The 14,449-nt window shown below is 37.2% G+C and overlaps 1 protein-coding gene across 5 annotated transcripts in view; it reads right to left on the bottom strand.

The window, feature by feature from the left end:
• The window catches only part of BTBD8 (BTB domain containing 8), a 116,882-nt gene that overhangs the window by 78,403 nt on the left and 24,030 nt on the right, over positions 1-14,449 (bottom strand). For 3 of the 5 annotated variants that reach the window (XM_042997868.1, XM_042997867.1, XM_042997866.1), the window contains exons 3-4: positions 13,673-13,893; positions 10,638-10,776 (exon numbers count right to left, since the gene is read on the bottom strand). In XM_042997868.1, the coding sequence (XP_042853802.1) occupies positions 10,638-10,776; positions 13,673-13,893 (360 nt within the window). Of the gene's footprint in view, positions 1-10,637; positions 10,777-13,672; positions 13,894-14,449 lie in introns of those variants that run through there. The other 2 variants (XM_007073423.3, XM_042997869.1) reach the window with 2 other exon arrangements.

Raw genomic sequence — 14,449 nt, 5'->3', positions numbered from 1 at the left:
CGACAGGTTTGAGGTGCTATCTCATTTTAGTTTTGATGTGTATTTCCCTGATCATGAGTGACGTTGAGCATCTTTTCATGTGTCTGTTAGCCATCTGAATATCTTCTTTAGAGAAATGTCTATTCATTCCTTCTTCCCATAGCTTAACTGGATTATTGGTTTTTGGATACTGAGTTTGATTAAGTTCTTTACAGATTTTAGATACTGACCCTTTATCAGTTATATCATTTACAAATATGATTGCATCTTTTTTCAATAGGCTATTTTGTCTACATTGAAAATCTGTGGTTTAGTATAGTCACCTTCATGAATGAGCTAGATCTCGATAATTTGCTGCAGCTTCTACATCAGCATTGGCTGCTTCAGCTTGTACTTTTCTGTTAGGGAGACAGCTTCTTTCCTTAAACTTCATGACCCAATCTCTGGTATCTTCAAAATTCTCTTCTACAGCTTTCTCACCTCTCTCACCCTTCACAGAGTTGAAAAGAGTTAGGGCCTTGCTCTGGATTAGGCTGTGGCTTAAGGGAATGTTGTGGCTGGTTTGATCTTTCATCCAAACCACTAAAACTTTCTCCATATGAGCTATAAGGCTGTTTCACTTTCTTATCATTTGTGTGTTCACTAGAGTAGCACTATTAATTTCCTTCAAGAACATTTCCTTGGCACTCCAGCTTGGCTAGGTGCTTGACACAAGAAGTCTAGTTTTCAGCCTATTTTGGCTTTCAACATGCCTTCGTTACTAAGCTTAATTATTTCTAGCTTTTGATTTAAAGTGAGAGATGTGCAACTCTTCCCTTCACTTGAATACTTAGAAGCCCTTGTAGGATTATTAATTGGCCTAATTTCAATACTTTTGTGTCTCAGGGAAAAGGGAGGCTCAAGGAGAGGGAGAAAGATGAAGGAATGATTGACTGGTATAGAAGTAAGAACAAACACAATATGTATCGATTAAGTTCACCATGTTATATTGGTGCAGTTCATGCCAACTCAGCACAATAAAAATAATAACATCAAAGATCACTGATCACAGACCACCACAACAAATATAATAATGAAAAAAAATTTGAAATATTGCAAAAATTACCAAAATGTGACCCAGAGACATGAAGTGAACAAATGCAGTTGGCAAGTGGCACTGACAGACTTGTTTGATGCAGAAATGTTCAATCTGTAAAAAATATATTATCTGCCAAGTGCAATAAAGCCAAGTGCATTCAAAGGAGGAATGCCTGCATAAACAGATAGCATGTCATGACTTACATGTGTGGTGGTCACGAGAATGCATCTCATTGATCTTTGACTGTGTAGTCAATACTACCCAAAGCAATCTACATATTCAATGTGATCCCTATCAAAGTAACACCAGCATTCTTCACAGAGCTAGAACAAATAATCCTAAAATTTGTATGGAACCAGAAAAGACCCGAATAGCCAAAGCAATCTTGAAAAAGAAAACCAAAGCAGGAGGCCTCACAATCCCAGACTTCAAACTATACTACAAAGCTGTAATCATCAAGACAGTATGGTACTGGCACAAGAACAGACACTCAGATCAGTGGAACAGAATAGAGAACCCAGAAATGGACCCACAAATGTATGGCCAACTAATCTTTGACAAAGCAGGAATGAATATCCAATGGAATAAAGACAGTCTCTTCAGCAAGTGGTGATGGGAAAACTGGACAGCGACATGTAGAAGAATGAACCTGGACCACTTTCTTACACCATACACAAAAATAAACTCAAAATGGATGAAAGACCTCAATGTAAGACAGGAAGCCATCAAAATCCTCAAGGAGAAAGCAGGCAAAAACCTCTTTGATCTTGGCCGCAGCAACTTCTTACTCAACACTCTCCAGAGGCAAGGGAAACAAAAGCAAAAATGATCTACTGGGACCTCATCAAAATAAAAAGCTTTTGTACAGTGAAGGAAACAATCAGCAAAACTAAAAGGTAACCGACAGAATGGGAGAAGATATTTACAAATGACATATCAGATAAAGGGTAAGTATCCAAAATCTATAAAGAACTTATCAAACTCAACACCAAAAAACAAATAATCCAGTGAAGAAATGGGCAAAAGACATGAATAGACACTTCTCCAAGGAAGACATCCAGATGGCCAACCAACACATGAAAAAATGCTCAACATCACTCATCATCAGGGAAATACAAATCAAAACCACAATGAGACACCACCTTACACCTGTCAGAATGGCTAGCATTAACAACTCAGGCAACAACAGATGTTGGCGAGGATGCAGAGAAAGACGATCTCTTTTGCATTGTTGGTGGGAATGCAAGCTGGTGCAGCCACTCTGGAAAATAGTATGGAGGTTCCTCAAAAAACTAAAAATAGAACTACTCTACGACCCAGCAATTGCACTACTAGGCATTTATCCATGGGATACAGGTATGCTGTTTTGAAGGGACACATGCACCCCCATGTTTATAGCAGCACTATCAACAATAGCCAAAGTATGAAGAGCCAAAATGTCCATCGGTGGATGAATGGATAAAGAAAATGTGGTATATATATACAATGGAGTATTACTCAGCAATCAAAAAGAATGAAATCTTGCCATTTGCAACTAAATGGATGGAACTGGAGGGTATTATGCTAAGTGAAATTAGTCAGTCAGAGAAAGACAAAAATGATATGACTTCACTCATATGAGGACTTTAAGAGACAAAACACATGAACATAACGGACGGGAAACAAAAATAATATAAAAACAGGGAGGGGGACAAAACATAAGAGACTCATAAATATGGAGAACAAACTGAGGGTTACGGGAGAGGTTATGAAAGGGGGGATGGGCTAAATGGGTAAGGGGCATTAAGGAATCTCCTCCTGAAATCACTGTTTCACTATATGCTAACTAATTTGGATGTAAATTTTAAAAAATAAAAAATGAAATTTTAAAAAAGATGAAAAAAAAACTAAATGGGGAAAAAAAAAAAAGAATGGTGATCTTTGACTGTGTAAGTAACCTATGGCTCCAGTAGAGTACTCTGTATTCTGTAGTACATGGGTGCCAAGGCCACTTTGTCACAGGCTGTTCCCTGCAAATGACTGAGCACATCAGGGACACAAAACAGGCCTATTTCAGAGAGACAGGGCCTTTTCTGATGGGTGATTATGGCCTCGGAACTTTCTAACAGTCTGCCGACTTTCCCTAGAACTGCACCACAGCCTAAGCCATTCCTACCCATGCTTCCATCCTTCCCCTTCTCCTTCCCTCAGGTTCAGATCAACACAACAGTTTAACAGCTCCTCCAGTCACCTCTGGATTCCTTCCCACATTCTCTCATGTGCATTTACCTAATAAATTTCTTGCAAGTCTAACCTCAGTCCTCATGTCTGCTTCTCAGAAGACTTGAACTAACACAGCATGCTATTTCCATTTAAGTAAGATTAAATGCATCTGAGACTTACACAATTGGCCTGACTTTAGGATAGAAACTTAGAAAACATTCCTACTTAATTAGGATACAAGCCTCCGTTTCAAAACTAATGCTGTAGATGGCACGGTGTATTAAAAATCCTTGCCAGATTTTTCACTTTCCAAAAAACATGCCGAAAACCATTTTCTCCTTTTGATTAAATTTAATCTCAACTGACAAGGCTGCTTCTGGCTCTGTCAAGATGCCCTAAATTCCCCCTTGCTCTTGCTTTAGTACACTGCTTGCTATTCAATACTTCCCGATGTTAGCTGAACTAGATTCACTACTCCAGGCATAATAGTGGCCTGGATTACTCAGAGAAGCTCTAAAGAAGGACTTTTTTTGACTACAACTTTTTTTTTTTTTTTTTTTTTTAAGTAATCTTGCTCCAAGAACACTTTCTAAACTTTTAACTCTACCAAACTAGATAAAGGTTAAGCCCAGGGTAGTGAATCCAAACATTCTGGAGTTGTCAATATTACCTAGTGCACTTCTTTGCAAACATTTTAGAAAACATAAACTATAAAAAAGCCTTCTCTTGAGACATCCATTTTAACATCCACTGACTACAGCTTTCATAGGATTAGGCTTTCCTAAGTTAAAAAATGATTTGTAGGGGCGCCTGGGTGGCGCAGTCGGTTAAGCGTCCGACTTCAGCCAGGTCACGATCTCGCGGTCCGTGAGTTCGAGCCCCGCGTCAGGCTCCGGGCTGATGGCTCGGAGCCTGGAGCCTGTTTCCGATTCTGTGTCTCCCTCTCTCTCTGCCCCTCCCCCATTCATGCTCTGTCTCTCTTTGTCCCAAAAATAAAAATTAAAAAAAAAACGTTGGAAAAAAAAAAAAAAGAAAAAAAAATGATTTGTAAGGTATAATGGATGCCCTATTATCCAACAAAATTAGGACTAATAGTTGTTTGGTTAATCAAAAAATAAAGAGGATTTTAAAAATTACTTGTATATATCATAATCATTTTGTTGTAACTTAAATATGGAAAAAGTATAGCATAGGAAATACAGACAATGATACTATAATAACTGTGTATAGGGACAGTGGTAACTACACTCATCATGGTGAGCATTGCATAATGTATAAGTTGTTGAGTCACTATGTTATGCACTTGAAATTAATATAATATTACATGTCAACTACAATAAAAAAAATCTTTTTACTGAGTGTTAAAACAACTCCAGAAATTCCAAATTATATGGGTAGAAGTAAGCTAAAAAACTTCTATATTCTTCAAGGAGAGAATACCACCAACCACTTGATAATGACTCTGACTTCTTGCAGGAAATTAGCAGTCTCAAAAAAACTCTTTACCCCTAACACTGAACAATCCTTCCTCCTCTGAAACTCTCCAAACTGTCTGCTTGCTCGCTTACAGCCAACCAATCACTGACAAAAGTACCTGAAGACCAGTTAGAACATCTCTCCCACTTCCAAAAACCACATTTTAATAAAACACCTGCCAATTACTTAAAAAAATACATATGAATTCATTCAGAAATCTTTCACTGTAAGGTCATTCCCTCTTTTCTTTAATGTGAGTTCACTGACTAGAACCTTTTATTTCTTGCAAAAACTATACGTACACACACCCATAATTTCTAATTCAAACTTCTTTAAGGTGAAGATGATGAGCACTTTGGTGGCTCAGTCGGTTAAGTGTCCGACTCTTGATTTTGGCTCAGGTCATAATCTGTGGGCTCATGAGTTTGAGCCCCGTGTCAGGCTCTGTGCTGTTAGTGTAGATAGCCCCTCTCTGCCCCTTCCCCTCTCTCAAAATTAGTAAATGAACTTCAAAAAAAAAAAAAGTGAAGAATAAAATCTAAAACTTCTGTGAAGCAACTCAAGTATAGAATCATTTTAGATTTTCCTAACTTCCCCTCAAATTTTATATTGCTCACCTATATTAAATTCAACAGCAACTTTTAAAGCATCTCTCCTTTCCTGGATCTTTCCATTCACTTTAGTTTTCACTGGAACAATAACTCTTTTCATCTTCATGTATCATTGGTTTATTTTGTTAAGTTATGCCATGAAAATAATTAAGTTCAAATGGCATTAAATAGATTTGGGAACAACCCAAGTGACTCCTGGAAGACACAAACTCAGTGATAGGAACAGAAAAGGAGAAGCATACTAGAGAATAGCCTCTTACACCTGACAGTCCACCCACTGTGCTACTAGCACGTTCTATAAAGAATATCTGAAGAGCAGTTTTAGTCAAGTGTGGTTAAGGAGCTTACTGCAGGTGGTTTGTTTTCTTTCAGGCACCCAGAGCCTTTCACTTTGGTTCCCTACTGCAACCTCCCTCAAAAGCCTGTGGCACCAAGGAATTTTATCTCTTTTCCCTCTACTGTTTGCACATCAAACGCCCCAAGTGGACAAGGTTGACCATTTATCACTAACAAAGTAATTAATATTAAGATGTTAGTGACTCATTTTATTGCATGGTAATTTGGAATTTTATTATAATTATTTCATTAAAGGCTCCTGGCAATCTGAACAAGACAGGGGATGGCAAACTTTTTCTGTAAAGGGACAGGTAAAAAATATCAGATATAAGTATCAGGCATTACAGGTTACTGTTGCATATGGTTCTTTGTCTTTGGTTGTTTTATATAAAAAGAGAGCAGTGACCAGATCTGAGCCATGGTTTGCCAACCTCCACTATAAGATAAGGTACAATAGGCAACAATGTGTCCCCCTTCCAGGTACCTAATACACATCTGTAGCAACTAACATTTACTGAAAGCTTAGTGTGCCAGCTATTGGGCTAAGTGTTTTGTGTATATCACCTGATTCAATCATCACAGCCATTCTATGCTATAATGACTGTTATTATTCTTTTCACAGATAAAGAAATTGAGACTTGAAGACATTAAGTAACTTCCCAACCATTCTGTAAATGGGGGAGTCAGAATCTAAACACTGAAAGACTGACTTCTGAATAACTAAAATACACACTTCTGAAAAAGCTTTCATGTGAACATATAACTAATACATACCTATGGCACAAACTAGAACACTGACCCGATTCAGTGCTAATTTGCTAAATATTCAGGAAAAAAATTTTTAAAGGGAGAATTGAACACTTTAAATCAATGAATGAAAGTCTAATGGTATAATATCAGGCACTGAGAAGAAAGGTATTTTGGAAATGGTATCAGATCTAGAGTGTCAAAGCTAAAATCAGGACCCACTGCCAAACTTTTTCAATAAAGCAGCACAAGGAAATCTTAATTATGGAACACAGAAGTGCAACAAACAGACTATCTTAAAAATGTAACAGGTTTGGGGTGCCTGGCTGGCTCAGTCAGTAGAAGGTGCAACTCTTTTTTTTTTTTTTTTATGTTTATTTATATTTGAGAGAGACAGAGCGTGAACAGGTGAGGGGCAGAAGGAGAGAGAGAGACAGAGACAGAGACAGAATCTGAAGCAGGCTCCAGGCTCTGAACTGCCGGCACAGAGCCTGACATGGGGCTTGAACCCACGAACCATGAGATCATGACCTGAGCGAAGTCAGGGGCTTAACCAACTGAGTCACCCAGGTGCCCAGAGGGTGCAACTCTTGATCTTAGGATTGTAAGTTTGAGTCCCACGATGGGTATAGAGATTATTTAAAAATAAAATCTTAAAAAAAAATTGTAACATTCAACTTTTCTCAGAAAACGCTACAATAATAAATAATGCCATAACATAGGAGATCGGCAATAGATTGGATCAGGAACAAACTTAGGGGTAGGCTGAAGATGACAGAAGGAAATACAAGAAGACAGAAATGTACAATTCATCTAGTAATTGAGAGCAATTTGGGCAGGGAAGTAATGTTACAGAGGTCTACAAAAGAGGATAAAGTGTAGTAGTGTCCCAGGAAGCAATATTCAGGAAAGGAGTAACATAACAAACAGGATCAATGAACTCTAATGGGTACTCCTTTTATTATATATAACCTCCCTCCTCTCAAAAAGAACTCTCTTCAGTTCTCCTTTGAGTAGAAGTATTGGAAATAACAAGGACAAATGTGTGTGAAGAGTGAAGAGGATGCTTCAAAGGGCAAAAGACCTATGTAGATGGAGAAGAATACGGTAAATGTGACTTTTCCTGGAGGCCTATTGCTGTTCCACCATTCCTTGGATTGGGGGGAAATGCAAGTGATCCAAACCATGTTTCTCTGCTTGTCCCACATAAGTAAAGTGCATACAAGCTGTTGCTACCATCTCCACAAAAGCTTGTATCAAAGGCCTATTGCCTGGATGAGAAAAGCAAATACCCATACAGTACTTTAAAGTAATTTAATCCTCATAATCACCTTGTGAGATGAATACTTTAAGAAACTCCATGTTTGATGAGGATGGTGAAGCACAGAATGGTTAAATGCCCAAATTCACATAGCTAAAAGATAGTAGAGCTAGAATTCAAACCCACAAAGAAAGGTTCTACACACAGTTCACACACTCTTAAACACTCTGTTATAAAATGACTTCTTTGGCTTAATTGTGCCACCCCAAGCAAGTGAATGGCATAAGACTGTCTTGAAGCATTGCTATGAAGAGCTCCAGGCACTAAGCTGGGGATCAAAATAAAGACTGGACAGAGCAACTAGCAACTTGGAGAGATAATCTTGGAAGAACCAGATATCAGGGATGTTTTTGAGGGAGGACCTTGACCATGAGGGAAAGACAGGGACTCAAGAAAAGAAGAAACTACCTCATTACCACATCAATTTGGACATATTAAACTAGCAAACTAAACTGTTATAAAGACCTAATGAGAATGTAATTCTGATAATAAATCCTGGTATTTGTGAGTACTTGCCTGATATTTTAATATATCAGTACATATAAATTAAAAATTAAAACGGCCATATCACAAATGGATTTTTAGTCACACCACTAAGATAAATGCTGACATTGATTAGCTAGAACAAGAAGTTATTCAGAAAGTTCTGATGTTGGGCTTTAGACTACATGATATGAATATGTGTCTTCTGAACTACTGACATAATATTCCTTAAACTGAATAATAAAATTATTATGTACTAAACAGAGAGTTGTTCAAGTTTGGACTAGAATGGCAATCTTGAGATTGAGAATTTGCCACTGTAACTCACATAAGTGTGCTAACAACAAAGTAGGAAAACTAAAGCCAGATCTTCTTAGAACATATGCTCAGGAAGTTGCCTTTCTAGGGAGTATATATTTTTATTGCTTGGTGAACAAAATAAACCAGAAATGTGAGCAAGAACTCTCCTGGAATACAAACCTAATATTCTGGATCCAGTTCCTAAAACATAGTTCACTGTCAAGCAGCACACAGAGACCAAATATAAACACTGTTTGAGGATATATTGCAAATGATCACAAGGTCTTGCTTTCCCTGTATGAGAGCAATAACCTTAGGGCTCTATAAATAAAATTTTGGTAGAATGTCCATGTGGTTTCAAGAAAAACCTGAACACATCGGGGCGCCTGGGTGGCTCAGTCGGTTAAGCGACTGACTTCGGCTCAGGTCATGATCTCACGGTTTGTGAGTTCGAGCCCCACGTCGGGCTCTGTGCTGACAGCTTGGAGCCTGGAGCCTGCTTCGGATTCTGTGTCTCCCTCTCTCTCTCTCTGCCCTTCCCCCACGCATGCTCTGTCTTTCTCTGTCTAGAAATAAACATTAAAAAAAAAATTAAAAAAAAAAAAGAAAAACCTAAACATATAATTAATCTTTAAAATAAAATTGCATTGCTTCCCTTCACCAAAAAGAAAGACACAAACACACACATGTACACACACACACACACACACAATTTGGGAAATATATATACATGATATGGAAAATATTAATAAATCTGTATTGGGGCACCTGGGTGGCTCAGTTGATGAAGCATCTGACTCTTGGTTTTGGGCCAGGTCATGATCTTACGGTTTGTGAGTCCGAGCCTTGTGTTGGGCTCTATGCTGATAGCATGGAGCCTGCTTGGGATTCCTTCCCTCTCTCTCTCTCTCTCTTTCCCCCTATTTGTCCCCCACTCACGTTTGCTTTCTCTCTCTCAAAATAAACATTTAAAAGTATATATAATACTCTGCATTTTACTATGTATAATGCAGATTTCATAAAAATTTGAAAAAATGTGCATATGTAGTTCTTATAATTACAAAATACATGTTCCCAAGAGAAAAGTTCAAATTTTGAATGGTAAACAGTCTGATAAAAACTGGTAATCCTAGAGTTTAGCAATGTACTCCTGTCAATTAACTGGCAAAGCCAATATGATTTTTAAGAGCACAAACATCACTACTGGCGGCATGGCGGATTCTTATAATCTGAACCCATTGCTAATTTCATCAAGAATGTGAACCCTTGAACCTAGAAGACTGCTTCTTGCCACTACTAATAGTCTGGTTCTTTCTCTTCAGAACCAGAATAACTTATCAACATTCTATTTGAAACACAAAGAGAGGGAGAAAAAAGAGACCGGGTTCCTCAGTTTTCTGGTTCTGTTTCTAGTCCCTTTGAGGTCCATCTGTACTTCTTTCCCTTGAATTCCAAAAGAAAATCTGTATTTCTTATTAAAATTTGTTATTCTTTTCAGCAGATTTTAGTTACTTGCAAAAAAGAGTAGGCTTTAATTTGAAATCCAAAAGCCTAGAATGTCTAAGCAACCCAATTGTAAAGCACAATAATGGTTTTTAAAAAGTACATTGAAATATTAAACCTCCTAATCAACACTATTCATAAGAATATCTATTCTAAATCAAAGACTTCGAGCCAAAATGCATCCAGAGAAAATACATGTCATTCATGTAGAAGTAATCATTCTCAATACTATAATGCCTGTGAAATTAAAAACTGCATTTAATTACATTTTCTGTGACAGTGGCTTTCAAACCTATTTTAGGCAACAGAGTATTTTTTCCTAATGAAATCTTAGGTTCATGTCCAACGCAAAGCAGACATCTGTTCTGGCTGAAGCACGCACACATATCTGGGTGGGGCGATGCATGCCTGTGTGAGCCTCAGGCAGAATACCCTGCCTAATGTCCAACTTCCTCCCCTGTCAAAGGCCCCCTGCGGCATCACCATGAAACCCCTTTTACTTTTGTGAATAAGAGCTTGAAAACCACTGTGCTAGAGACAGCCACCCTTTTAATCTTCACTTTCACAACCAACACACCAAATCAATCACATGCCTATTTACCTGTGAGCTTTAAAATTTTTTCCATCAACATAAATATCAATATCTGGGCAACAATGTTTCACGTATAGTTTCAATAAATCTTCTCCTAATTCAGATGCAGGATCCAAGTCATAATTATCTTTAAAAGAGAAAAACAAAACTAAAAAATAGTTTATTATAAATATACAAAAATTTTGTGTTTTAATATTAACCTAATGTTTCTCCCCATAATTATCTTGATTAGCTACTAAGAGAGAACAACAGTAACTGAAATACTGAACTGGTAAATTCAAAATAAAACAATTTAAAAATCATCTATATCTTATTTTGAAATATAAACTTCAACTTATATTTAAATACAAACATATCTTTTAATGTAGGTACATATTTAAATGTACATAATATTATACAAAACTATACACCAAAATTGAAGCCACTTTATGAACTCTTAAGATGCTAGAAAATTTTCCAATTTTGATATCCTTTTTCACTACCTAATTCCTTCCTACTCTTGTTCATGAATTTTTGGTGAGAATGACATTTAAACCAACAGATTCTCAACTGGAAGCAATGGGATTTGTTCAGCACTTAAGAAAATAAGTATTTTAAAAAGTATCTCTACTTCAAAAGATTCATCATTCAGAAAGTGAGGAGTGAAATGTAAAACATGTTTACATTTTAAGAAATTACTACACTATATATCATAGCTATATCAATCCAGAAACTTTAGTCAGTACATCTGCTGAGGATCTGTCACTGGGGACAGATTCCCACTAACCAAATTACAAATTTATAAATTTATATACTTATAAGCCAGAACGTCATTATTGGTCCTATACCAAAAGACAGCCAGAATCCAACCACAACTCAGTATCTCCATAGCTACCACTGCAGTCCAAGCCACCATCACCTCGCACCTAGATTTCTGCAATAACTTCCCAACACATCTCCCACTCTTGACTCCCACAGTCTATTTTTGACAAAGCATTTAGAAGCATGTTTTAAAATGCAATTCAAATCCTGATCCATACCAGTTCAAAACCTTATGGCTCTGTCCTTTTTTTTTTTTTTTTTTTTTTTTTACAGTAAAAGCCAAAGTCTTACAATGGCTTACCAGGCCCCACAACATCTGGCTCCTCACTATGCAGGTGGTTGGGGACTAGTCTGAGCTCTCTCATCCTGGAGGGCAACAGCTGCCCAATGCAGGCTGACGGGGTGCATACTGTGCACCTGACTCTTATCTGCATAACAGTATAACCCTTAGTGTCAGAATTGAATTGTTGGATACCCAGTTGATACTGGATAATTGGTTGGTGTGGAGAAAAAAACACCCACATTTTGGTGTCAGAAGTAGTGCCAAGAAAAAAAAAACCACAATCACTGAAACCCAAAACTCAATGTTCCTCAAGCTGAAGTCATCATTCCACTCTATCCTAATCTTCCTCTGCTTATACTCCATAAGCCTGCCAAATAGTACCACCCAAACTCTCTAAAATGGCTTATAAGGAGGGGCGCCTGGATGGCTCAGTCAGTTAAGCGTCTGACTTCAGCTCAGGTCATGATCTCACAGTCCGTGAGTTTGAGCCCTATATCAGACTCTGTGCTGACAGCTCAGATCCTGCAGCCTGCTTGGGATTCTGTGTCTCCCTCTCTCTCTCTGCACCTCTCCTGCTCACACTCTGTCTGTCTCTCTTTCTCTCAAAAATAAATAAACATTAAAAAAATGGTTTATAAGGAAAGTGACTACTAGTCTTGGTTTGCCTGGGACAATCCCAGTTAATGCCTGTTGCCCCAGAGTAATTATAAACTGCAATAATAACTTTGCACTCTTTCAAAAGTATCCAAATTTGGACAATAAGAAATAAGGTCATCCTTTATATAAGGTTTTCAGTGATCTGGCTTCTGCTTGTATCTCCAGGTTCATCTCTTACTGTGACCATTCTTGTCCCCTCTTCCATCCCGGTCCTACAACAAACTACTACCAGTCTTCAAAATTTGCTCTGTGCCTGGGGTCGTTCTGCCTCTAATAGGCAGGTCATGTTTTTTCCTTTGCTTGGAGTACTTCTCCCCTAAACTCTTTAGCCTGGCTAACTCCTGTTTTTTTCCACTGAGATTCAACTCAGATATCACTCCTTTCTATCTCTCCGTCTTCATCTCTAACTCTATATGCAGAGGAGGATGGGCAGATCTGCCAGAAACCTATGAAAGTCTCCTAATTTTGGTGTTCCTCTCTTGTGGTGCAATGCCACTGCATGTGCAAGGTAACATCAGGTCACATAACCTTGTGGGGCCTGGGGGTTGGGAACTGGCACTAAGACACTACGTAAGTAATAAACAGTCAATTTTGTGATCCAGAGATTTCAAGGTTCCTGTTAGAATATCTATTACTATATCAGTATCATTTATACTTTTATCTATCTGTACCTATTCCTGTGCCCTTAACATCCTCCTTCTGCCAATTCACAATAGTTCACAAACTATAACCCTTCTGACACTCACCTCCACAAACTAAAGTTATTTTTCAAGGACAAACACCATATTTACTATACTATTTACGTATTTCTTAACATGTGTATAACTGTATCATTTTTATTAGATTCCTATCTTTTTAAAACATAGCACAACAAAATTTTCAGTAATTTTTTTGTCATGATAAAATATAATGGTGATTTTTATGCTGCATATTGTTTTTAAATAGTGCCTGTATTGTGTTATAACAGAACTGACTCTATAGTCTGCTAAAGCTTTCATTGGTATAGATAAGAATAAGGATGGTGACGTGGGGGTTTAAGAGGAGAATTGTGAATTATATGTGTATTTATTCAGATTAATACCATCTCCAATTGTTTGGGAAAACTAGGAGTTTCACTTACCCATAAAAAATTTACTTTCAGTTACTTTTATTACATCTACTTTCATTCTACCTTTATTTCACCTCCTATAAAAAAGAGATCAGTAGAATTGATTTTTGAAATATGTTTTCTCCAACTGTATCAGAATATAATTACTTTCACAGCTATACAATTTTTATAAAAATCCACCAAAAAATAGCTCACCAGTAGAAATTAAATTATGTACTCCAACATCGACATCCTCTGGAACTTCATGCTTCTGAAGAGAACAATCAGATGACTCTACAGATGATCTTCCATCGTTGTCAGTGCAGATTCCAAAGCTGAAGTCACATTTCTTTTGTGGCACTCCCCTCACCACTATCTTTTTCCTAACAATTTCTTCTTCATAGTTTCTTATGTTTCTGTCTGATGAATATACAACCCTAAAAGAATATGTAAAGTATTACTAAAATTGTTAGTGATTCTTAAAAGCTAGTTTACCAAGCACTGCCTTCATATAAAACAACGACATAATTTTATAACTATTTTTATCTGGGCTAACTGGAAAAAAGATCAATCTCAAAGAGCAGAAAGTTTTAAAAGTAGTCTATAAAATATTTTAATGTTCAGAATATATAATACCATCAAACTAGACGACCCAGATGAAATGGACAATTCCTAGAAAGGCACACACTACCAAACCTGACTTAAGAAGAAATAGAATAACTGAACAGTCTGTTCAGGTATAGGTCTTATACCAACTAGAGAGACTGAGTTAGTAATCAAAAACTTCCCACAAAGAGAAATCCAGAACTAGATGGCTCCACAGGTGAACTTAACCAAATGCTTAAAGAATTAACACCAATCCTTCACAAACTTTTCCAAAAAACATAACTCAGAACACAAACTCATTCTGAGGCCATTATTACCTGATACAAAAGCAGACAAAGACATCATAAGAAAACCACAGACTAATATTTCTTATTAATATAGATGAAA

The sequence above is a fragment of the Panthera tigris genome, chromosome C1 (genome assembly GCF_018350195.1).
Source record: "Panthera tigris isolate Pti1 chromosome C1, P.tigris_Pti1_mat1.1, whole genome shotgun sequence".
NCBI lineage: Eukaryota > Metazoa > Chordata > Mammalia > Carnivora > Felidae > Panthera > Panthera tigris.
This window is presented reverse-complemented; position numbering and strand designations above follow the sequence as displayed.